This window comes from Anopheles stephensi, chromosome 3, assembly GCF_013141755.1.
Source record: "Anopheles stephensi strain Indian chromosome 3, UCI_ANSTEP_V1.0, whole genome shotgun sequence".
In the NCBI taxonomy this organism is placed as follows: Eukaryota; Metazoa; Arthropoda; class Insecta; order Diptera; family Culicidae; genus Anopheles; species Anopheles stephensi.
The window spans coordinates 41,407,914-41,431,588 of NC_050203.1; the positions used below are offsets into that span (position 1 = coordinate 41,407,914).

Here is a 23,675-nt window from a genome sequence, read left to right on the forward strand (position 1 = left end):
GTTTCGAAACCTTCTCGACCTCATCAAGAATTTTACACCGTATTACGATTGAAAGCCGTCTAAAGGAAACACGAAGCAGGAATTGTATTTTCCTCGATTTAATTCTTTCTTGAAGACGCTTGTGATATGCATATGATTTGACCAGAACTCAAAGGAGTGGAGTTGGTATAAACGTTGAATAAGTATAGCTACTAGCAGTGATTAAAAACTTGTTCTATACAATTCAAACATTTGTTTGATTTTATTTCTTACTTCAAGAGAAAACGATTCTAGAATTTCTATTTACTAAACCATTTCACCTGTCATATTTACACCAGATAAATATACCGCATGCACGCTATGAATGGCGCGTCTTTCCCAAATTAGATTATGTCAACGGTATCGAAACCGTACCCTTAGAGCCGACGCACCATACATCCAAAACTGTTTGTTTACACATTTCAACCATTAAACTGCCACCAACAACACGCGTCTACCACGATTACTAAAACGGCTACCTCAAGATTAGCTTTAATCTATATTGAACAAATTTAGCTCAGTCTTATCTTTCATTATCTCACCTTCGCTTATCTGTGGCAGACTAAACATTTCAATTATTAACCAGCTGCCCTACAAAGATCCCTCAGTCCTTATTAAACGCTGTACGTAACGAGATAAAATGATTCGACCGATTCTGTTGTGCCTGAGCTTGTTTGTTGTGTTTTCCAGCATAGAGGCACGAAGTAAGTCAATACGGACCTCAATCACTTCGAGACATCATTCACTGCTAATTCTAAATTTCGTGTCCGTTTCGCTCAGAGCCAGTGTTTTGCTACTACGCCTCATGGGCAACGTACCGCCCAGGAAGGGGACGATTCGATGTGGACCACATCGATCCATTCCTTTGCACCCATCTGCTGTACGCGTTCTTTGGAGTGGATGAATCCGGCGCAGTAACGGTGCTAGACCCATGGCTCGATCTGGAGGTGAACGGTGGTCGGGCAAACATTCGTCGCTTTAATGAGCTTCGGCAGCAGAATCCTCAGCTCCGGACACTGGCCGCCATCGGTGGAGCGACCGTTCATCCTACGCTCTTTTCGCAGATTGCAGCGAGTGCCAGTACGCGTGGTGCCTTTGCACAAAATGCTCGAGATTTTTGTCTCACACATGGATTCGACGGTGTGGACGTTGGTTGGGAGTTTCCAGCTATGCACGATGGCGACACCACCAATGATAAGGCGAACTTTGTACTGCTCTTATCGGAACTGGCTGTAGAGCTTCGGTCTCGTGGTTTGCTTCTGACCGGTGCGCTTGCTGCAAGTCAAACAATTGCATCCATTTCTTACGATATTCCCGGTATTGTCCCACATTTGGATTTCATCAATCTCATGGCCTACGACTACAACGGAGCGTGGAACAATTTTACTGGCCACAATGCACCGCTCTTCGCTGGACCCTCGGATCAGAACGATTTTCAGCGAATGCTGAACGTGGATCACAGCATCAACTATTGGCTAGGCCAGGGAGCTCCACTTTCCAAACTAGTGCTAGGTGTTCCAGCGTACGGACGGTCCTTCACACTGTCGAATGCGGCTTCCAATGGATTGCGGGCACCATCGGATGGCCCTGGGCTACCGGGCCCGTACACACTTCAGTCCGGTTACATGGCGTATCATGAGGCATGTGCCCATTTTCTTCCTGGATCCGGCTGGCATCGTGTGTGGGAACCAGTACAACGCATCCCTTATGGGTTTCTGGACAGCCAATGGATAGGATACGACGATAGAGACAGCATATTGGAAAAGTGCAACTATGTGAATAATCGTAATCTTGCCGGTATGATGATGTGGTCCATCGATATGGATGATTTTCGCGGGTACTGCGGTAGTCAGTTTAATTTGCTTAGAGCTATCAATGATTGTTTAACATAAATGTGGCATATTTTAAAAAAATAAATAAATACAGATAAATAACTTGATTTGTCATTTCATTGTTCATTGGCTCAAGCACGTAAGATTGGAAGTATTTTTTTTATAAAAACAGACCCGAGAGCATGGGATTTGATGCACTTTCTGACGTTATGACAAACCAGTTGGCAAATCAGTATTATGCCATGATCAGTACATAATTTCAACCCTGCTACAGGATATCCCGGAGTTTTATGATAATGTGACTCTATTGAGACCATGATTCACTAATCTCAGGTATTTTAATAATCTTATGAAAGGTTCATTTTTTAAAGTTCTTGATATCTATTAAGACAACGCATATTCCTAGCGTTTCCTACTGATGAACTGCCTATATTGACCAAACGTAGGATATTTTAAGCTTAACATTTTCCCGATTGTTTGACCGTTATCAGCGATTTACTACCCTACTTGATCGACAAACGATCGATGGTCAATTGTCGAAGGCACGTCGATTGCGCTGTTGACGGTGACAAAGCTCGATTATGCTTCAGTGAACTCTCTCGAGCTCACAAGAGATCTGCACAAGATTCCTTCAGCAGATCTTCCATACATACACACAGGCCCAACACTTCCATTCCACTTAGGGATTCCAAGAGTCTTAATCCGCCATTAGAAAGATGGCTGGAGAAGCGCGGTAAACAATAACTAGAGCATAAAACACATGTTTAAAACAATTAACACGAACAAGTCGATGTTCGTTTCATAACCCGAATGTTTTGAAAAGTACTGGGCGCCTCCATACTGGTACCCAATATACCAAGAATGCAACTGTCGTGTTTAGTATTTGTTCTTGGAATTTTAAATAAACTTCGGAATCTCTTCTTTTACTATAGAACACCGTCATGGAAGCTCTGTCTTCAATACAGGACTAGGTTTTTGATGCTTGGCTGCCACTTCTTAAGAAGCGTATCGAGCATGCACGATTGTCTTGCATCACAAGGCTCCTCAATAGTAGTATCTAGAGGTCTAGTGCTGATCTCTTCGTTTAACTTGTACGTTGAAAGTCAGCACAAATTGTGATGTCATTGTGCTTGGAATCTCCTCAATTGAAATCTCGTAAATTCGTATCAATGTCCAGTCTGCATCCCAACCCCTTCCGTAAGTATTATTATCTGTTGTGATCTAACGCTTTTTGCTATACGCCATCATGACAGCAGTGCTTCCACTAACCAAAAAGTATTTATAATACTTACAACAACAAAAAACCTCCAAATAACGTGTAAAAGACTAACAACCCGAACTGTTTGCACAACGTTTAGTAACTCAAACGTTGTAAACCATTTTATCTATCTTGTCGTGATCTTCACTCAACATTTGCAATTTCCACATTGTAAGGTTTGTGTTATTTTTTATATCAAAGTTTTTATTTTACTTATATTCTCCGCGCGAATAATCACAAGACTGCCATTTCGTTCTTTTTTTGCTCGTTGACGTTTTCTTTCGCTTTGTTACTGTCTTATTTCTTTTGTTACTTTCATACCTTTTTATTCTAATTTTATATTTCTTCTAGTAACAAGTTTGATAATCTACATTGCATTGCCTAAACTTCACTTTTCCCTCGTCTCAATCCCTACAAAGGTACACTGTTTTTTCATCCATGCATAAAACATCTCCACACCTAAAACAAACTAGTCAAAGTGTACCTCGCTAACCTACAATAAAATCAACAAACAAAGCTGACCCATGAACTCAAAAACATCCTCAAATCGTCACTCCATATTTAATATTTGTTTTCATAAGTGGTTGACCTATTTTTAGAAACAAATGTTCGTGTTGGCATTCGCTGCATGTTCTTCGTTTCTTTGCTTGATGCAGCCCCACCACGTACATAAGAGTGTCGAAGGTTTGTTTTATTCTTGATTTATTGGATTTTTAATATTCTATGGCAAAATTGCATTGTTTAACAAAATAGATAAACAATTTATAATTGTAAGTTTCTATTACTTAAGGGTATAATAAATGGACGCTAACGCCAATACTCTACTGTCCATGTTTGTACAATCGATCATCCCATTTTCTCGCTAGCTTTCCGGCGATCGCCGTACCGTACTGCATACAATTTTTGACTGTCTGAGATGCACATCTCATGGTCCACAATCCGCACCGTCTAAGACAAGCTGCTTTGAAGCATCCCACACATACGGACTAAAATTAGCACTGGCATTTTGCGCATAGTCGCGATCGCTTACCACTGCCCAGACATGGAACAGCTCGATCGAACGCAACAAACTTCAGAAAATTGGAAGCCACACTGAGCCGCACCAAAAAACACGATTTGCTTTTCCTTTTTGCCGCGCTCACCAACGAATGCTATGCGTCCTATATCATCCAAGCCTTTTTCGATCCGGCTCCGGTGACTCATGGAGCGAACATGTGTCTTAATTTATTTACGTTCATCATTTATCATTATGTAAGACAGTGACGATCGCTTAGTAGTTCGCGCGGCGAGAGTAACCTGCTTCGCACAATTTCACATCGTTTTGTGCCTTGCCCAAGCCAAATAACGATTATTCGCATTCGGAATGGCCCGTTTTTTTTTTTTTTTTGAGGAAAATTGATAACCAACATTCCTTTTCTCCTGAGCGATACTAAATGTTCCTTAATTCATATGTACTCTATTCTTGGAACCGAGGATAGAATATTGCGATAATATGCATTGTTCAGATTTCTCCTAAAGAAACGCCATTCATTCCAAAACTTTCGCCCTTTCATACGATGGGAAAATACATGTTGAGGTATTTTTTTTTATTCATAAAGAACGGCCTGGCCGTATTGCTACATGTTGAGGTATTGCTTTGCTACAATTTCAAGTGAAAAGAATGTTTGCAACATTTTACGAAAACTCATGAGACTACAATATCAAATTAAACCAAACAAAAGGTGTGTTTTTGGTAAATACCATACAATTTCGTAATAGGACCAAATCTTTATTAGTTAGCTGCTACTATAATCCTTACTATTCACGCACACATTCACTCTTGCATTATCATCACACGAGCACACACTCGTGGATTCAAACCATCGTTTGAGTGGAATATTATAGAATATATTTAGAATCCGTAGCAGGGCCGTACCGAACGGGCAGGAAAGAATAAGCTGCTGTCCACATCACACACCTAAGGCACCGGTTGATGCTGGTTGGCCAACGGAGAACTGCCTCACATTTATAACGATCACCATCGTTCTCGCCCTCTACAGCAGTATCTCACCACTACAGATCGCCGTCCGTCCGGCCCGTTCCTAACGCTTCGGCATTCCTGCCTCGACGACGATCACTCCGACGACGGTGTCGGCGTCACCAACTCGACGAGCGACACTTTCCTAGGAAGATCAGTCGCAAACATACGAGTAGGCTGGAAAATTCCTCAATTTCCCACTGTCTACACATCCACACACACACACACACACACACACACACACACACACACACACACCCAAGCTACCCTCATTTCTCCGAAGAGCGCGGGCCAGTGACAACCTAGCGCGGGGTTTACCTTTTTGACGGGGTGCGAATGCTTGCGGACTTTGGCGGTTCGGGCCAATATCGCAAAGTGAAAAATAGCTAAAAATATAAACCCGAACGCCATGGCCCTACCTATGCGACACATTTTAACTGTCGTCCTAAGAGGAGTTTCTGCTCCTGGTTCTGTTGCTGTTGCTGCTACTGTTGAAGATGATGATGAAAATGATGGAGATGATGATGATGATGATTACGATGAACGTGTTGGTCTCCCGTGTTGTCTCACAATATTTGTATGCAAACCGAGCGCGGTTCCTTGTATTTACTTCTTTTTACGTTTTGTACCGGTCCACTCATGTTAACCTGCCATAATTATGCGATCATAATAAAAGGCATGCGCATATCGAACTACTGACAGAATCGTTAGATTTTCATTTTATTTTCCATGAAAAGTTTAACAGATATTGCTTGAATGTCACAAAGATTAGATTCAAAAGGAACACTTTAATGTTATCTACAATGTTTTCTAAGTGCAATCACACTTTCAAGATCATATTAGTGATAATACACAAAACTTAATATCTCAACTGTCAATTAGCTCGTCCCCCAAACTGATTTAATCTATTCAAAATTTAAAACAGTCTTAATAAAATATTCTTACAAGCTTATCCATTTTCTCAAATACCAACAAGGTCTAAAGTAGTTCCTGGTCATCAATCGACGTCTAGAGAAGATTTTACTTTTACATAGCAAACAGTACTGCTCTCAAATCTTAACACCAAGTCCAGTGGCGCTAAACGCACATACATTGAAAAGTTTGCCAGCACGTACGACCTAACCAACATTCCATTGGCTTGGTTTTGTTTTGGTGGACATGGATATGGGCTGGCGCAGCCAAAAATAAACTAATGTAAGGGCAGCTTCTTGCGGGTGTTTGTACAATTTCCACATCATAAATTTGGATCTCCATGATGTTTGTTTGCATATACTAACATTGTAATGCAGTTGATTAGTTGATTATCAGAGTTATTTTTTATAGAAGAAATCACGGGAAGATGTGATAAATTTCCTAACTTTGTTGGTTTTTCTTGGAAGGATTAGTTTGATTTACAAAACGATCAGACTTTTCGTCTCGAAAGTACCACTTGCTGAGTTTAATCAACCCCCTCATTAGTCATTCAACTCAAGCGTTCACGGGGCAATAAACAAGTGTGAGCGTGCCCCACTCGAGACGCTCGAGCGAAAAACATCAACAGCAAAGCATCCCCATGATTCAATTCATCAATGGCTCAAATATTATTGTTGTCCCACTTACGGTGGCCCTCCTAGCCCGTTAAGACACACTCACACTCACACACACATGCACGTGCACGGCCGATGGAAGAGGAGTTTTCAGTCATCGTGATGTACCGCCACATTGTGCCTTTCTGTCTCTGTCTGCTGCCTGCCTGATGCCGCTGTTTCTGGCTGCATTTATGTGAGATAATTATCGCGCCACCGTATCATCGTTATGGTGATCTGTGGCTAGCGCTATCCATTGCGATTCGCACATTTCCCTCTGGTCAGTTGGTGTATGCTTCCGCCATTTGCAAACCGACACCGACCAACAGGTTCGGTCCAACACAACTTTTGACGACACCAACACATGCGTTCGCTGGGCATTCGCAGTGAGCAGAATCGTCGGGAAAAACAACACACCACACGGGCCCGATGGGACAGGCCGGTGTCGAATGGGATGAAAATTCCTCCCGAAAGCGAATGACGCCATCGGCACCGCCATGGAGGTGCACGGTGAATGTGAACGCTACAGCAACGCTAGACACAGCGGGGAAGTGCCGGCCGGGCGGGACAAAATATGAGTAAACCGTGAGTATTTATAAAACAATAAAACAATCCGTGTCCGTGCTAATTTTAAAACACCTGACTAACGCGAACGGAACGGTTTTGATGCGTGCGCAACACGGATCACGGTGTGCGCCGTGTATAGATGGGACGACGGTACGCGATCCGAGCCGTACGTATGGAAACACGCTCCCTAAATCTCTACCTTGGTGGTACCATTACATCGGGATAGTTTCCTTTCCAATTTGCCTCAGCCGGTGGTTTTTGGCCGTTCCGTCAGCACCACTACTGTGGCAAACGCACCCATACCCACAGCGCCACAACACTGACGATTGCGGCCGAACGGCAATCTGCGCAAACGCCACCGCCAGCAGCGGCACCATGCCGGATCGGATGGAAATGCGAAATGGGTTGCTAGAGGGATCGGTACAGCGGTCGACACGCACACACACACACAGGCGACTCACTCCCCTAATGCGGATGCGTAAGCCGAGGATGGCTCGGGAAAAACCGGTGGCCGGTTAGTAGATCACCAAACTTGCTCCGGCATTTATGAAAACCACGGCACCTAGTGTGCTTCTGACAGTCGGTTCAATCGGTGTTCAGGGTGGATTGATCCTGGTTTAAGCCTGAGTAGGGGACGTGTTCTAGTGTGTTTTGTTTCGCGTTCTCTTTCCGTTCTCCTGCTGTCTCTCTCTCTCTTTCTCGAATCGAACGATCGAACGAGTGTGAACCTTCCGCGCGCCATTGCGTCGGTTACATTCGTGTGTTCCAGGCGCATCTTTCCCAGTGTAGAATTTGTGTTCGCTAACGCCATTGTAAGACGCAAGCCATGTCGTCGTCCGCCGTCACTACCAAAACGTCCAAGTACACCTACCGCTCGTCCGGAGGTGGTACCGCCGATGTCAGCATCGAGTACAGTGCTGACCTGAGCGCTCTGTCCCGACTGGAGGTGAGTTTTTCGGGCTACGGAAACGTCCCGAACAAACATCAGTGTCTCACGCAAGAAACGGGAACTACGGCCCTGATACCTGGGCACCATCACCAAGGCTCAACGTACGAGCCCCATACAAACACACACAAGCACAAACTCACACTCGTAGCCTGCGGAAAACAAACTCTACCGAACACTATCTCTACCGGCATGCCGTCCTGATAACATGCTACATTACTTATATTCTCACACAACATTCACACTGCAACTGGAGTGGTTTTTGTTTTTGCATAACCTTCAATCCATTGAACAGTAAAACGCCTTTGCATAATGCTTCAAGCTGATCATAGCTCTCAACACTACCTCACTAGCACTCACCCACACTGACCACTACCGCGATCGAGTGACATCTAACACACTCCACTAAGTCCCCGCCAAATAAGCGATGGTGCAACTCTGAGTGAGCATAAATGTGTGTTTCGAGAACCTTCTCGGTGACGTGGTGAAAAAGGTTTTTGTGAAAAGCTCCGCTGCTAGCTACCTGAATGCCCGCTGCTACTGCTAGTACTGCTATTGCGATCGGTACAGTGTGATAAGTGTTACAAAATTTTATCCCATGAAAAAACTCAACACCAATGCGTATTTGCTGCATTCTTGCAATGCTCCATCGCTTCAAATGCTGTGGAAGCTAAAGTGTTGTTTGGTGAAAATAAATCCAAGTGCCGCTAAAACACCACAGCTCCCGAAGCAAGTGCATGTTGCGAAGATCGCGGATCGTTTGTATACCCCTGATAACAATCATCGTACTAGCTACTACTATTGTGTGACAAAGCTTACCAGTGCGTTTCCTTGAGTGTGAGAAACATTACATCTACTACGAACACAAGTGTGTTAGTGGTGTGGAGGTGTGCTCTAGTGAGATGGTGAAATTCCCGAAAAGGTTCCCCAAAAACATGCGTGCAACACTCGTCGCTAACCAGCATAAGGCACGGCTCACACTTTCCACGGTTCTCGTCTGATTTCAGGACAAAATCCGTCTCCTTCAGGAAGACTTGGAGTCGGAACGTGGTCTTCGTCAAAGGGTAAGTTATGCTTTTGGCGATCATACAAACGATCGTACTAAATAGTTTATAACTCTAGACTCTAGACAAATAACGAACATACATTGGTGTATAAGATGCATACACCTTGTTGATACAGGGGCGATATGCTTTTTTCGATAATCCATTCTGGTGCTCCTACTCAAAGTACAATGTTAATGATTAACCAGCCATCAAACATTGAAGAATGGCACATATCAACGACGTTTCGGTTCGATTCTTTTGGGGCCAGTTGTAAAAATAGGCGCTACCGTTCAATCAGCCGACACCGATCGGTTGCACTCATTCAAACGACCTGCTCTCTTTTTTCACACGTCAATCGCACTTCCGGCAGTGACCATCGCCAGCCCCCCATACTACTACTGTTGTGCTTTACACCTCGTAGGCGGACACCCATGCTCATCGATTTGCAAATGCGACCTGTCAGAAGTCGGACAAACGTATTTGAAGTGTTGCCGCAGTGTACCGCCCAACACCACCTAACCTTGGCCTGAAGTCGGGGGCTGAGAGCGGCTGCGAAACATTCCGGGACAAGTACCGCTGATTGGCAGGGGTTAGCAAAAGGGTCCTTGAGTGGCAAAGCAAATTACATCATCTCCGTACACCTTCGAGCGCCGATTGTTCCTCGTTCCTTGCGTTGGTATAAAGTTTTGGGGGATGATTTCGACGGTAGTTTCTACCGCCCGCTCGACAGGTCGACCAACTGTTTGGTGCAGATACGGCAAAACACTATACTATCGCATCCAATGTGTGAGATGGTTCCCTCGAGCGCTAAATATAGCTCGCGCTCCTGCGATCGTACGGAGAAGGTGGTTTTCAGATCGTTTTCATACAGAAGATGTACACACATGTCTGTGCATGTGTAAGTTTGCTCTTGGACACTGGTACGGGCGTGTGTGTGTGTGTGCATGTCTAAATGAGCCGAAAACGGCAAAAGAGAATATTGGCCTTTCGAAAATAGTTTTCTCTTCCCTCCGATAGAACAGACGATCGTTAGTTAGGCTAAAGTGGAGCTGAACTTGGATCAGCGCCGTCCGCAAAGACGGTTTTGCAGCGCGCTAAGCTCAAATCCCTCGAAAAGCACTTTGATAAACCAAAGTACATTACCGTAGTCATCTCGAGTTGAAATACTCGATCGGGATGTGACTCTTCGGTAAGCCATCTGCTATACTCCTCCGCCATCCACCCATACGCACCACGCACACACGCACACCTTTATTTTCGTCGGCACATTCCACAGAGGGCAGCAAGTTAAGGAACGCGCGTGTGCCTAGCCTGGCGGCTGCGACACATTGGACCTATCGTGGCAGACGTGTCTTAATAGTACATGAATCAGGCTCATTGCGTCGCTCGACAATAAAAAAAAAATCACTTGCAATAAAACTCGTCGCCTTAGCGTGGCGTGTGCCGCTTGCCGTACCGAGGTTGACGGTTTGATCTGTTCTGTTTTATATTACATTCTTATTTTCGAACCGGTGAGACATCCCATGCGGTACGATAACATTGCAATTACAAATTTAAATCACGCTCGATGTTAAGTGTAAACCGAGGGTGATCATTATGATTTTCCATGTGACACATTTTTCGCCGCTTCCTCGTATCTGTATCCAATATCTGTACTACATATGCGTGTTGCCTGCCGCACTGCCGCATTGCGTAGGACGTGGCCTTCTTGCGTTTCGAAAACCCCGCTGCCGAAATGCACACATCTCTCGAACACCTATAGCGGGACTGCCAAAAATAGATCTCCTTCCAATGAACGGTGCTAGCTTACCTGCCTTGGTTTCTGCGCGGTGCGCGCTGCGGCCCGCAAATTATTGCCACATTTTTCTGTTATTTCTGTAAGCGAATTTCACCAAATTTCTCCGGTGGATTCTCGCGCGCCCGAGGGCAGGGAAATCTACCTTTCCATCATTATGACACCGTTACGAAAGGTTGTGCAATTGATGCGATCGCCGTACGGAATGTAAGGTTGTATTAGATGATTATTGAAAATTATTTAGCCTAGAAAGCACTATTTTGAAAGCTTTACTACTTCCAATAGCATACTTTCATGTGAAAAGCAGTCAATTACACATTGTCTTAACGACCTGCTTCGGTCATCAAGTCCTTAGGACCTGCCAATTCTAGCTGATAAGACTTATCGCTATCGGTACTCACTACGGGCATATGGTTCGTATCCTGTCGCCTCGGCCACCGAGTCACCTCAATAAGCTTATACTAGGTCAATAAGATGTACTAAGTGAGGAGGAATGTTACCATGTTTATTTTATAACTGTACTAACTAATCATAACCAGCTGAAACCTCTGATTGCAACATCTCCTAACACCGTATGTCTCTCGTTCTAGATTGAACGCGAGAAGGCTGACCTCAGCGTGCAGGTGATCCAACTTTCGGAGCGTCTCGAGGAAGCCGAGGGTGGTGCAGAGGGACAGGTAGGTGACACCAATAGTTGAACACAGAACGACTGATTGATCGAATCCTCCCCTCACTTTGCTACAGCTGGAAATCAACCGCAAGCGTGATGCCGAGTTGACCAAGCTGCGAAAACTGCTTGAGGATGTTCATCTGGAGTCGGAAGAGACTGCCCATATCCTGAAGCGCAAGCACCAGGAGATTGTCAGCGACTTCAACGAGCAGATCGAGACTTTGACAAAGTCAAGGCAGAGGTAAACCTAACTTTCGGCTTTGCTTAACCCTTAAAACTAACATCTGAAACAAAAAACCACAGCACCATCAAATCTCCTTCCACTAGTTATGCACCCACATCTGTAGCTATTCTTCTCACGCTTCAGCATTCTATCGCAGAGCAAAAGCTACCAATTCAACTAACACCCACTCATCCCCGAGTGGCCGCCGTGCTGTGGGTGATGATTAAGTTACGATTCGTCATTTCATTCGCGTACCCACATTCCGCCGACATCTCTCAAGATATGCCACCATTTTTTTTTCGTAACTCTTTGCGCACGTCACACAACACGTTTCAGTGTTGGTTCGCGACTGCTGGCGGTAATATCGAAGCGTGATCACATAACTGCCTATCGCTAACGCCGTGACTGCCCATTTTCCATATGGGTTTACTCACTCACTCACTCGCTCGCTCGCATTGCTTCTTCGCTCGCGATACACCACCATCATGCTGGCACGGTGGAATATGGTGGTACATACTGCTCTCTGCCGAGGACATGGACGGTGGTGAATCGGTGCAATCATCATCATCATCATTCCGCCGCTGGTATGTAAACAGAACGATGCGTCCCAAGAACGCCAGCGAGCGCTTTTCGCGGTTGCCTGCGAGAGAGGCAACGTGTAAAACCTGGGAAGATGACATGACAGGTTTCGAGGCTGGCGGTCTATTTTAAGACTGGGACGAGCTGCTCATTTATACGGGCCAAATATGTCGGTAGGCGCACGAAACTTTTCCTTACCGATTTGTTCCTTCCACACTGCACGGAGCGCGATGCTGGCATCAAACTTCATCTCCCACATTGATCACCTGTTGTTTTTCGCACCTTGCGTGCCGCTGCATGCATGTACCGTTACGCTGCGCTGTAACTCAACCATCGACTAGGGCAGAGTATGTGATGAGTTAATCCACACGCAACCTTCCTCTTGCATCACTTTACCGTTTCAGAGTCGAAAAAGAAAAATCGAAGCTGCAGGCCGAAATCTACGAGCTGCTGTCGCAGGTCGAAAGCATCTCTAAGGACAAGCAGATCAGCATCAAGACGATCGAGAAGCTCGAGGTCCAGGTGACGGAGCTGAACATTCGCATCGAGGAGCTGAACCGCACGATCGTTGACATCAGCTCGCACAAGACACGTTTGTCGCAGGAAAACATCGACCTGGTCAAGTCGGTCCAGGACCTGAAGCTGAGCGTTGAGAGCATCTCATTCTCGAAGACCCAGCTCAACTCACAGCTCGAGGAGGCGAGACGCCGCCTGGAGGAGGATGACCGCCGCCGCTCGATGCTCGAGTCCAGCCTGCACCAGGTCGAGACGGAGCTGGAGTCCATTCGTCTGCAGCTGGAGGAAGAGTCCGAGGCCCGTCTGGACCTGGAGCGCCAGCTGGTTAAGGCTAATGGCGAAGCCGGCACCTTCAAGTCGAAGTACGAAGCCGAGTGCATGTCCCGTGTCGAGGAGGTGGAAGAGATCCGCCGCAAGTACACGGTGCGCATCACCGAGTCGGAGGAACACATCGAGTCGCTGCAGGCCCGCCTGAGCAAGCTGGAGAAGGAGAAGAGCCGTCTGACGAGCGAAATCGAGGTGCTGATCATCGACCTGGAGAAGGCGAACAACGGTATCCGCGAGTACACCAAGCGCATCGAGATCCTCGAGAAGACGAACATCGAGATCAAGACCCGGCTGGAGGAAACGATTGCCCTGTACGATGCGTCGCAGCGCGATCTCCGCCAGCGGACGGCCGACTTCCAGCGCTTGTCGCACGAGCTGGACAAGACCCGCGAGCAGAAGGACCAGCTGGGACGCGATAACAACAAGCTGCAGAACGAACTGCACGAATCGCGCAGCTCTGTCACCGAACTGACGCGCCGCCTTCACGAGTATGAAATCGAGCTGCGTCGTCTGGAGAATGAACGTGAAGAGCTGACTGCCGCGTACAAGGAGGCCGAAGCCGTAAGTTCACTGCTGTGCCTGATGGTTGTGGAGCAGTTTTTAACCAATCAATTTTGCACCGTTTTCGACACTTGCAGGGCCGCAAGGCTGAGGAGAAGCGCGCTCAGGCACTTTCTGCTGAGTACGGCCAGTTCCGTCATGACACCGAGCGTCGTCTGTTGGAGAAGGATGAAGAAATTGAATCTATTCGGTAAGTACAATCGTATCGTGCACTCTGTGCTAACGGTATCAAATGTCACGTTGAATACTACGCCAGCTGTTTTATATGCCAAGAACTGCGCACGAACAACATGACCTGTGAAGTTCTCTCGTATGGCGCATTACTATTGAAGCCGCGTGTACTCTTGCACTGCAGTTGGACTAAGCGATTAAATGTCGTTTAGCAGGGGTAGCTATTAAAGGTCTTGGGTTCGAAATATTTTCAAATACGTTTTCGCACCTTTAAGGACTTTGTCAGAAGAGTTTTTTCCTGATATCTTCTAGTTCCCACAACTATCCGCTAACGATTTTCTACAAGCTACCAGGCGTCTCCATCGTTGTTGTAATTTTATCGTCTTCGTTTTGATTCGGGATAAAACAATCATGCTACACGAATAAATTAGCGCGGCCGAAATCAAACAAACAATATGCACATTCCTGTTGACTCGAGGCTAAATGGCACCATCGGCCCGCTGCTCGTGCTGCTGCCTCAGCAATGTGCCACTTTCTGCGACGACCTTTAAACAACCGTTCGTTAAAATCGCACACAAACGAGTACGCTTCTTCCTAGAACGAAACCGTGCACAGTTTGTTGACCGCAACCGTACGAAAAACAATCGAATCAATGTTCCTCTTTCCCGCGGTCCCCTGAACACACTGTGCATCACTAAAGTACGTTGCTAGCACGAGTTGCATACGAAAATATCTCATGCTCGTGCACGTTTTCTACGCTTCCCGTATGCGATAATCGATCTGTCCTTACATTACGCTACGAAACGGTAAACGCTGACAGTGGTCCTGAAAGTGAAACAAAACCCCACCGGTGGCTATTGTCACGAGCACTGGCGCGAGGACACTGATCTGATGGGAAACCACATTCGTTACCACATTTCTGACCGATCACTTTCGCTCGGGTACGTTCGATTGGTTTTACTTTCGCGATAGTTTTCCCCCTGCCTTCTAGAACTGGTACTGACCTTACTGTCAGTCGACCGGCAGCCAAGGTGAAGACCAGTTCAGTGATCAAGCAGTGGTGACCTTCGCGCAACACAGTCATTATTTTCCAACACGCTCATACTCCCTGATTCAGTGCTAAATGTCGCTTCAGATACCGTTTCCAAATTGCTGTGATAATTTTGTGCGCAATCGATTTGCTGTACTTCGACTTGTTATTGAGTGGAAAATTAATTCCAATCGGTGCCAAATAACTTTGCCAATATCGTGACGACACATTGCGATGCATTACGTGCTGGTGATGCTCTCTTGGATTGTGCCGCTGAGCCTGGAATGGTCTCCATAAATAGAATTGTGAATCGAATATGCTACAACACTATCAATTGTGTTGATAGATCGTGACAGCAAGCCACTAACGATTTCTTCCTTTTATTGGCTCATACGGAGTGACATCTTACTGCTTTTAACGATATCACAATGTTGAAAGCTGTCAATGGCGTCGCTTATAGCTGTTACCTGCAGATTATAAGAAGGGAAACTAAGGAGGAAAATTTGATCATGGTGTGTTGTAAAAGATTTTACACTCATATTTACGTGATATTTGTTTAAATATTTGAATTTAATTTTTATTTCAATTTATGTCCGATAAATAGTAAGAAACCTTGATTAATACTCTTTCGTTCCTCCAATTAATTGCAAAATATAGATTCTCCAGCCAGTGTTTTCGATTATACCCAATAAATTAATAACTCACGAGTAATTTAATGAACTCAAACCACTGTTATTGCAACAAACAAACAACCACAATGTAGTCACGAGTACGTTCGAAATATTTCATAATGAACCGAGCTCGGAACGTGTTTGCCATAAAAATCTACACACGCCGTAATTGCTCAATTAATTTACTACGCAAACATGGCACAAACCGTGTGCGTGCGTGAGCGTGTTTTTACTCTAATTTTTACCACAGCAACGGGAGCCTGAACTTCAGTACCGTCCCATGCCACGAAGCACGGTGCGTAATTCGCACACCGCCCATTCTAATCATTGCCATCAGTGCATTTCATTGTCCTTTATCATGCGCTAAAAATACTTCAAATCATTTGTTCTATTTCGAAAAGGTCTCACTGCTGGTTTTTGTGCTTTCGTCACGTCACTGACGTTCCTTCTTTACGGCATTTCTTCTTTCCCGTGCTGTAGTGTAGACAATTTCCGTCCGCACCGAACCGTAACTTGCCTCATAACACAACACAAGACGAAAACAGGGGAGCGACAGTCAGAACAAACGTTGTCTTTGTGTGTGAGTTTGAAAAATTAGGTGCAAAAACGACAAATACGCTGGCCACTTAGAAAATTCGCGAAAAATTTGCGATTGAAACGACGATTTCTCTAAAAAAAATCACACATTTTTAAAGATTGCGTGCGTGTGGTCCTTGTGAACGATAAAAGCCATCGAAATATTGGGAGTCGGATTCTATCGATTGCCGTGCATAAACTCCTGAGGTTTATCGCAGATTTTTCGCTCGCTCTCTCCATCGCTTGCTCTCTCTCTCTTGCTCAATTTGCTCACCGCTGTGCGCGCATCCTGCGCCTTGCTCGCTCACGCTTCCTTTTGCTGCGTAAGCTTCGGCGGGCGCAATCAAGATGGCACCACTGTTTGCGTTGGACAACCGGTGCGAAAGACGCGAGAGGCTCATCCCCACTCAGATTTACCAAAACAACTACGGACACGCGATGCACTACTACCAGCCCATGATTGACTATCTCGATACGAAGAGTGCGAGTGTCGAGCCGACCCCGCTGCCCGATCCCCGCTGTCCGTACCTGCCGTACACGGAGGAGCGCGGTCTGAACCGCTATCACACGGGCTACTTCCACTTCCGACCGTACAGCGACCGGGAGGTCGTCCGACTATCGGAGGCAGCCGTCGACACGGCGGAACGGTACCTACCCGACTACCGATTCGATATAAAGCGCTCAGTACTCAGTGTGACCGCGACTGCCGACGCAGCAAGGCTCAAGAAGCACGTACCCGCGGACAGTGTGATCGATCGCTACCAGCGCAAAGTTGCCGAACGGAACGCACAGGACGCAGCAGACGAACGACGTAACAGGATGGCACTGATCAAGCGCACCCAGTTCTACGGCGATCTCAAGAGCTCGGACGAGCTGTCGCCGCAGCTGAAGAAGGCGATCAAGGGAAAGTCGGCCGACCAGATCAAGAACATCCTGCTGAACGAGTCGCGCCGCACGCGCGAATCCGAGGAGCGGTCGCTGAGCCAGGTTAACAGCCGGTACAGTTCTTCCGTGTCGCGCCAGGCGGTGGGCAGCCGGGCCAACAGCGAGGTGCGCTACATTGTCAAGCGTTCGACCAGCACCGTCGACGTTAGCCAGGCCGCGGAGGAAGCATCCACTCAGTACAAGGCCGTCCACACGTCCGTCGACAATGTGCGCCGGGAGATTAAGAACTTCGCCGTCAAGACGCAGGAATTTCTGCACGATACCAGGTGAACTACCGCAACTATGACCACCACATCCCCTACCTTATTATCCTGCAACAGATATAGTCAGCGTTAGTGTTTAGTTTGTCCAGTGATAAGTACCTCGAACACAATGTGCCGTTCCTGCTCTGCTTTTTGTATAGGATTAGTATTGATGGGAAAGTCTCAGCCTGTGCTTTATTCGCCCATACGGCAAACGTATTTTGTCCTTCTATTGCCCTTCAACTCCAAACACACACGTACACGTACACGGACTTGTTCTCTGTCGCTAGTTCCCAATCATCCCTTGTAATTTGTTACTCTCGTACAAAACCCCAGCAAGTGCTGTTTGTCGCCGTGAATCCAGAATATCTATTGCCCCACCAATGCAAGGTAATGTATCGAATCACTGTCGAGAGCATCTTTGCTCGAAATTTCTATGTCCTTGGATGGTTCCTTTACTCAAAGTCCGCACAACAAGTGTGCTGATCTCATTCCGCTAGTTGCAGATGCGGCGGTCCGATTGTACGTGACCTCGTCTGTCACTGCTTTCTCGAGTGACATTTTTGCAGCCATGCAAAAGTTTGCTTCTACATAATTACCATTTTTCTTTACCACTCTCCACCACATGCAGATGGGCCATCATTTCCTGTGCATTTATAAATCTTTTCCATCGACGTTCTTCTCCCAAGGCCTTCGCCATTTTCCCCATCGTTTGGTCGGCTCTGCCAATCTAATCCATTCATCAAGCTCGCCAACAACGTTCAGTAAAACTTTAGGCAAGTCCTGTACGCGATCAGTAGCATTGACTAGAGCGAACCGCAACTGCTTATAAATACCGACCCGAATGGCCTGTTCAATGTTTTCGAAGTTAAATATATATTTATACACCCATATATATATTTACGTCCGTTGCTTCGCACATGAGTTCTACAGGCGTAGTATTAGACAGAGATGCCACCAGTCTCTGACGGATGGACGACACCACAAGAGCGTTCATTTTGAAGTCGGCACATACCAACGGTATTATTTTTTACTATTTTTGCATACCGTCGTCTCTGCGCGGAACGGGATATGTTATTTGTGGGACCCGTTGCTACCCCTAAGATGTCCTAGAATTGTGTGTTCCTTACCTTGAACTGCTTTCGTCTAGCCTTTCCCGCATTTCCGAGCCGTTTCAAAGCACAAAGCGACTTTGAGTTTATTTATTTGTATTACGTGCGTTACGAAATTTTTGTGTACTATGTAACGCACCCGCTTACGCTCACAGTCTTGTCAACCGAAGGTTTAATTTATTACATAAATATACACTTGCTCTTCTCGCGTGTCAACCACGGAACAAATGTTACTGTTGCCATAAAGCTCATACACCGAACTGCCAGACGGTGAAAATGGGGCTGTGAAGTTGTTTGATATTAATATTGAGCTATAACTTTGGGCACGATTTGCACGGTTTTATTTGGCTTACTTGCTGTTCGTGGCTCATCACCATGATTGTTTATTTATTAATAAAAACTGAGTGCGGTTTACTGCTGCTCATGAAATTCGATTTAGATACCATGCGGTGAGGATAAGAAGGTCTAGAATTCGATCGCTCGCTTCATCAAACAAAAGAATTGAAGGACTATGTCAACAACAAAGCTGATTCCGTTTCACCAACACTTGGGCCACAACAGTAATTGCTTCACACTCGAGTTAACGAAGTACATCTAATAATATTCTCTACGAGCACATTTGGAAGACTCGGCAACATGCCAAAAGCAATAGAACGGTGCTCACTTCTGTCTAGTCGACATTCCGCTATCAAATGCTCTCAGAATAAGTGGACATTCATGCTGCAACAAAACATTCAATTAAACGGTAATCGCTTCTCTAAAATGCCATTCTTTATCCTAGAACGATTTGTTATGATTCAATCAACTCATTGACGGTGATGAAAAGCCTCCTCCTAGTGCAATTAATTATAGCACTATTGCAGGTGACCGTAACGGCTAAAGGTCGCTCTCGACCCGTGCTATGACTCACAGCATCTAACAATACGCGGGAAATCCGCCCAGTGCGTAGCGTCCTCGTTGAACGAGAACAAGACCGAGACGAGCATTAATTTGTTGTGTTTTATTTTATTTTTAACTTGTGCCTATCAATCTGCTACCGCTAGAGATAAAGTGCTGTAGCTACAATAGTTAGATGCAGAAGGTACTCGCCCAACCGAACCTACTACTGCCTTGAATGATTCATCGTATGGCGCTTGTGATCTCACCTGTTGCTCACTTCTGACTGTAACGCTTTTGGCTTCCCTTCTTCTCTACCGCCCACAGCAAGCAGACCAGTATCGAAATCGAGCAGCTGAATGCCCGTGTCGTCGAGGCGGAGACCAAGCTGAAGAGCGAGGTCCAGCGTATCAAGAAGAAGCTGCAGATCCAGATCACCGAGCTGGAGATGTCGCTGGATGTGGCCAACCACACCAACATCGAACTGCAGAAGACCATCAAGAAGCAGTCGCTGCAGCTGACCGAGATGCAGGCCCACTACGAGGAGATCCAGCGCCAGCTGCAGTCTACCGTCGACCAGTACGGTATTGCTCAGCGCCGCATCCAGTCGCTCACCGGCGAGCTGGAGGAGATCCGCGTCAACTACGATTCCTCGCTGCGCTCCAAGCGCCAGGTGGAGGTTTCGCTCGAGGAGGCCACCACTCGTATCAACGAGCTGAGCGTGGTTAACGCCAACTATGCTTCGCTCAAGGCTAAGCTGGAAACCGAACTGCAGACCCTGGCCGCCGACTACGAAGAAGTCACCCGCGAGCTGCGCGTCAGCGACGAACGCTACCAGAAGATTCAGGTATGATCGAAGAACGCGGCTGTGACACTTCTGACTTGATTTACAAATGATCGTTCTCATGGTTTTAACAGGTTGAGCTTAAGCACACCGTCGAGCTGCTGCACGAAGAGCAGGAAAGAATCGTCAAGATCGAAGCCATCAAGAAGTCGCTGGAAGTTGAGGTTAAGGTAGGTCACGTTCTTTTGGTTATACAGGAAGTTGCGCAACGGGATTATCTACTATCACACTTTTCTCATGCCTAACAGCAACTGTCTGTTCGTCTGGAAGAAGTCGAGGTCAACGCCGTGGCCGGTAGCAGACGCATCATCAACAAGCTCGAGGCCCGCCTGCGTGACATCGAGGTCGAACTGGACGAGGAAAGACGAAAGCACGCCGAAACCATCAAGATTCTGCGCAAGAAGGAACGCTCGGTCAAGGAGGTGTACATTCAGATCGAGGAGGATCAGAAGAACATCCAGATCCTGCAGGACGCCCTGGAGAAGGCCAACCAGAAGATCGCTGCCTACAAGCGTCAGCTAACCGAACAGGTACGAAAGGGCCGTCTCTTTGTTTGTTTGTTTTTGTGCGCTTGTCTAACACATCGTCTTCCCGCAGGAACAATGCTCACAGCAGTGCGTCACCAAGGTTCGCCGTTTCCAGCGAGAGCTCGAAGCCGCCGAAGACCGTGCCGATGTGGCTGAGAGCAACCTGAGTATGGTCCGCGCCAAGCACCGCACGTTCGTCACCACCTCGACCGTGCCCGGATCCCAGGTCTACTTGGTTCAAGAGACCACCCGGACTATCAACGAAACTTCCTCCTAAATTGTAGCTACGTCCCTTGCCTCCAGAGTGCCTTACCATTGGCCGAACGGTCGTCAATGAAATGCTAGACGGCAGAAAAATCGGAAAGCGTATCCAAGAGGTCCCAGCCCAATTCGGCCGCATAGCACGGAAACACACTCTGGACACAGCACGCTGCCTAATTGGTTCAGTTCATTATTTTTAGCCGAGTTGCCTCGAATGCGTCCTGCGTGTACGTGTTGTGTTTTGCAGATTTTTTGTGTCCTTTCTTCCGTTTTTCCTTAGCTCGCTACCTTTTTCTGTTCATTTCCCGTTTCGTTGTGTATAGTTGTGTTTAACATTTGCGTCTCCCGCGTACTTTAATTTTATTACGAAAAACAACGTCAGATGGAGAATACCAGCGTAAGATGGAAAGTTACTCGAACTAAACCCAATTCGAACAAACTAAAGAGCGCGTACTAGAACGTACTCTGCAAACATCTCTAAATCTATATCAACAAAACAGCTCTTTACAAAAAGGAAAGGCGTTAAATCTTAACGAGTGCGTGATTGTTTGTGACATATGAGCTCGATCAGTGTATGTGCTGCGCATCGTTGCTGCTCTGAAGAAATGTGGATACTCTGCCCGATCATCATGGGTTTGACACGATCTATGCGGTGGAGCAAACCTGCAACCAACCAACACCCCAGCCAACCGACCAACAGAACCGAACAAAACAGCTACAGCAACCGCAGCACACAAACCGCTTGTAAAGGAAAGAATAAAGTTTACTGATAAAAAATATCTTACCAAAACAACAATATCACGAGCTGGCGTTGGAGTTTTATCGCTGGTAGTTGATTTTCCAAAAGCGCTCTCTGCGCACACACCGCTGCGTACGAATGGATTTTTGAGTTGTTTTTTTACCCGTATATATATTGTACGATAAAGATTTATATTAATAAAAAAATACATTATACTAAATCGTGCTCGATCGGAACTGCACAACACCATATCCTGCCCGCACGATGCACTTGGTGCAGTTTTGCTAGTAAAATTGTGCATTACGTACAATTGCCAAGATCAGTTTGCGTCTATTGGTAACAAATTTGGAATGCTGTCGGTATCATTTTGTAGCAAAGATCGCTGGGCATTCCATACTTCTTCCATTTTTTGGGAGCAGTGGATATATGTAACCGGGCATCAAATCCCATCAAGTTTGCTTCCCCGTACGCTATCGTACGTTTCTCGCTGGGGGTAAAATCAAGTCACAAAAAGCCACCGAAATGACTGGCTGAGACCTTTAAAAAAAAGCCAAAAAAAAGAAAAACGACGAATTTAACACATGATGCAATGCTCACGATAAGAGATCAATTACGTTGGAATTAAACTAGATCGTATATTACACGAAACTCACTCAAACTGCAAAACCAGTTGACGTACAATTAGGAGCTTTTTATGTCTTATTCGGACCGTTTTTCTGATATCCTTCAATGTCGATTTAGGGATGTATCATACGCAAATATTTTTGGTCTTGATCTACAGCACAACAAAGTTCGTGGTTTTTCAAACTGTTGCGAATTTTCCTCTGCTCACGTTGATTGCACACAATTTCTTCTGCATCATGCAACATTGCACACAATATTGCACGCTTTTGAACAAAGCATCACGACATTCTCGACGACATTTTCGGTTTTTTCGTTTGATCGTTTGATTCTGATTGCTAAGTCGTCAATTGACAACTTCAAACTGGCAGATCAGTTGATTATCTTTTAATGTCTCCTGCGTTGGAGAATTGCAAACTCTTAAGACTGTAAAGTGACACGATGACTCATGAGTACAATGGTGCCATCTTTATTTTAGCTAAACAAGACGCCTCTGAGAAAATATGTCTTGATTTCTTGATTCAATATCCTCATGCTGGACTTGGAGACGCCAATTCTGCTGCTTTTTGCCTCGACGTTACATACTGGCCGTGGTAGCTCTTCGAAGCCCTTGCTTCATACTGATGGCCCTCCTCATGAGATCAAGGTCTCACAGGGATATTTGGGTTACCATCGAAAAGACATTTCGAGATCGTGTGTCCTATATAACACGGATTCGACTTTACATGCACTATACACGTCAAATTTTTAGATTTCGAATATATGTAGAATACCTCGATGATTTCAAGCTAACCTTTGTCATAGGCTTTCGTAAAGGTATGAATAAATGGATCGATTCATATGTTCCTCCTGTCAGCCAAATCGTGTTAAGGTTGAAGGCAATTTATAACGTCTATTCAACAGCAACCCTGGTGTTTCTCAAATCAGCAACCTTTGAGCGCTGTAATACCTGCACATCGCTCATGACGCCGCCCTATTACTCATCCATTACAAGATTTTAGTGTACGCTAATGATGTAAATCTCTTTACTGTCCTAGAAATTTTGGGTTTCTTGTGCATTAAATAAAATTAAGCCGTTCACCTGGTAAAAAAAACACACACACAATATTTTGCAGCAATAATTCGGGAACCCATCAGCAC

The 23,675-nt window shown here is 45.8% G+C and overlaps 2 protein-coding genes across 2 annotated transcripts; both read left to right on the forward strand.

Moving 5' to 3' along the window:
• The first annotated feature begins 617 nt into the window (after positions 1 to 617).
• On the forward strand, positions 618 to 1,957 carry LOC118512273 (chitinase-3-like protein 1). The gene is made up of 2 exons (XM_036056462.1): positions 618 to 722; positions 799 to 1,957. Exons 1-2 carry the CDS (start codon positions 659 to 661, stop codon positions 1,908 to 1,910), a joined length of 1,176 nt encoding a protein of 391 aa, XP_035912355.1. The 5' UTR covers positions 618 to 658; the 3' UTR covers positions 1,911 to 1,957.
• Positions 1,958 to 7,774: 5,817 nt separating this feature from the next.
• Positions 7,775 to 21,973, forward strand: LOC118512259 (paramyosin, long form). Its single transcript, XM_036056423.1, has 10 exons — positions 7,775 to 8,203; positions 9,211 to 9,267; positions 11,635 to 11,721; positions 11,789 to 11,955; positions 12,921 to 13,920; positions 13,998 to 14,110; positions 19,871 to 20,390; positions 20,462 to 20,557; positions 20,636 to 20,917; positions 20,985 to 21,973. Exons 1-10 carry the CDS (start codon positions 8,084 to 8,086, stop codon positions 21,189 to 21,191), a joined length of 2,649 nt encoding a protein of 882 aa, XP_035912316.1. The 5' UTR covers positions 7,775 to 8,083; the 3' UTR covers positions 21,192 to 21,973.
• The last annotated feature ends 1,702 nt before the right edge of the window (positions 21,974 to 23,675 follow it).

Coding starts and splice junctions, on each gene's coding strand:
- LOC118512273 (XM_036056462.1), top strand. CDS start 659: ATGATTCGACCGATTCTGTTGTGCCTGAGCTTGTTTGTTGTGTTTTCC. Junction 723..798: donor TTCCAGCATAGAGGCACGAA/GTAAGTCAATAC, acceptor CGTTTCGCTCAG/AGCCAGTGTTTTGCTACTAC.
- LOC118512259 (XM_036056423.1), top strand. CDS start 8,084: ATGTCGTCGTCCGCCGTCACTACCAAAACGTCCAAGTACACCTACCGC. Junction 11,722..11,788: donor AGGGTGGTGCAGAGGGACAG/GTAGGTGACACC, acceptor ACTTTGCTACAG/CTGGAAATCAACCGCAAGCG. Junction 20,918..20,984: donor AGCGTCAGCTAACCGAACAG/GTACGAAAGGGC, acceptor GTCTTCCCGCAG/GAACAATGCTCACAGCAGTG.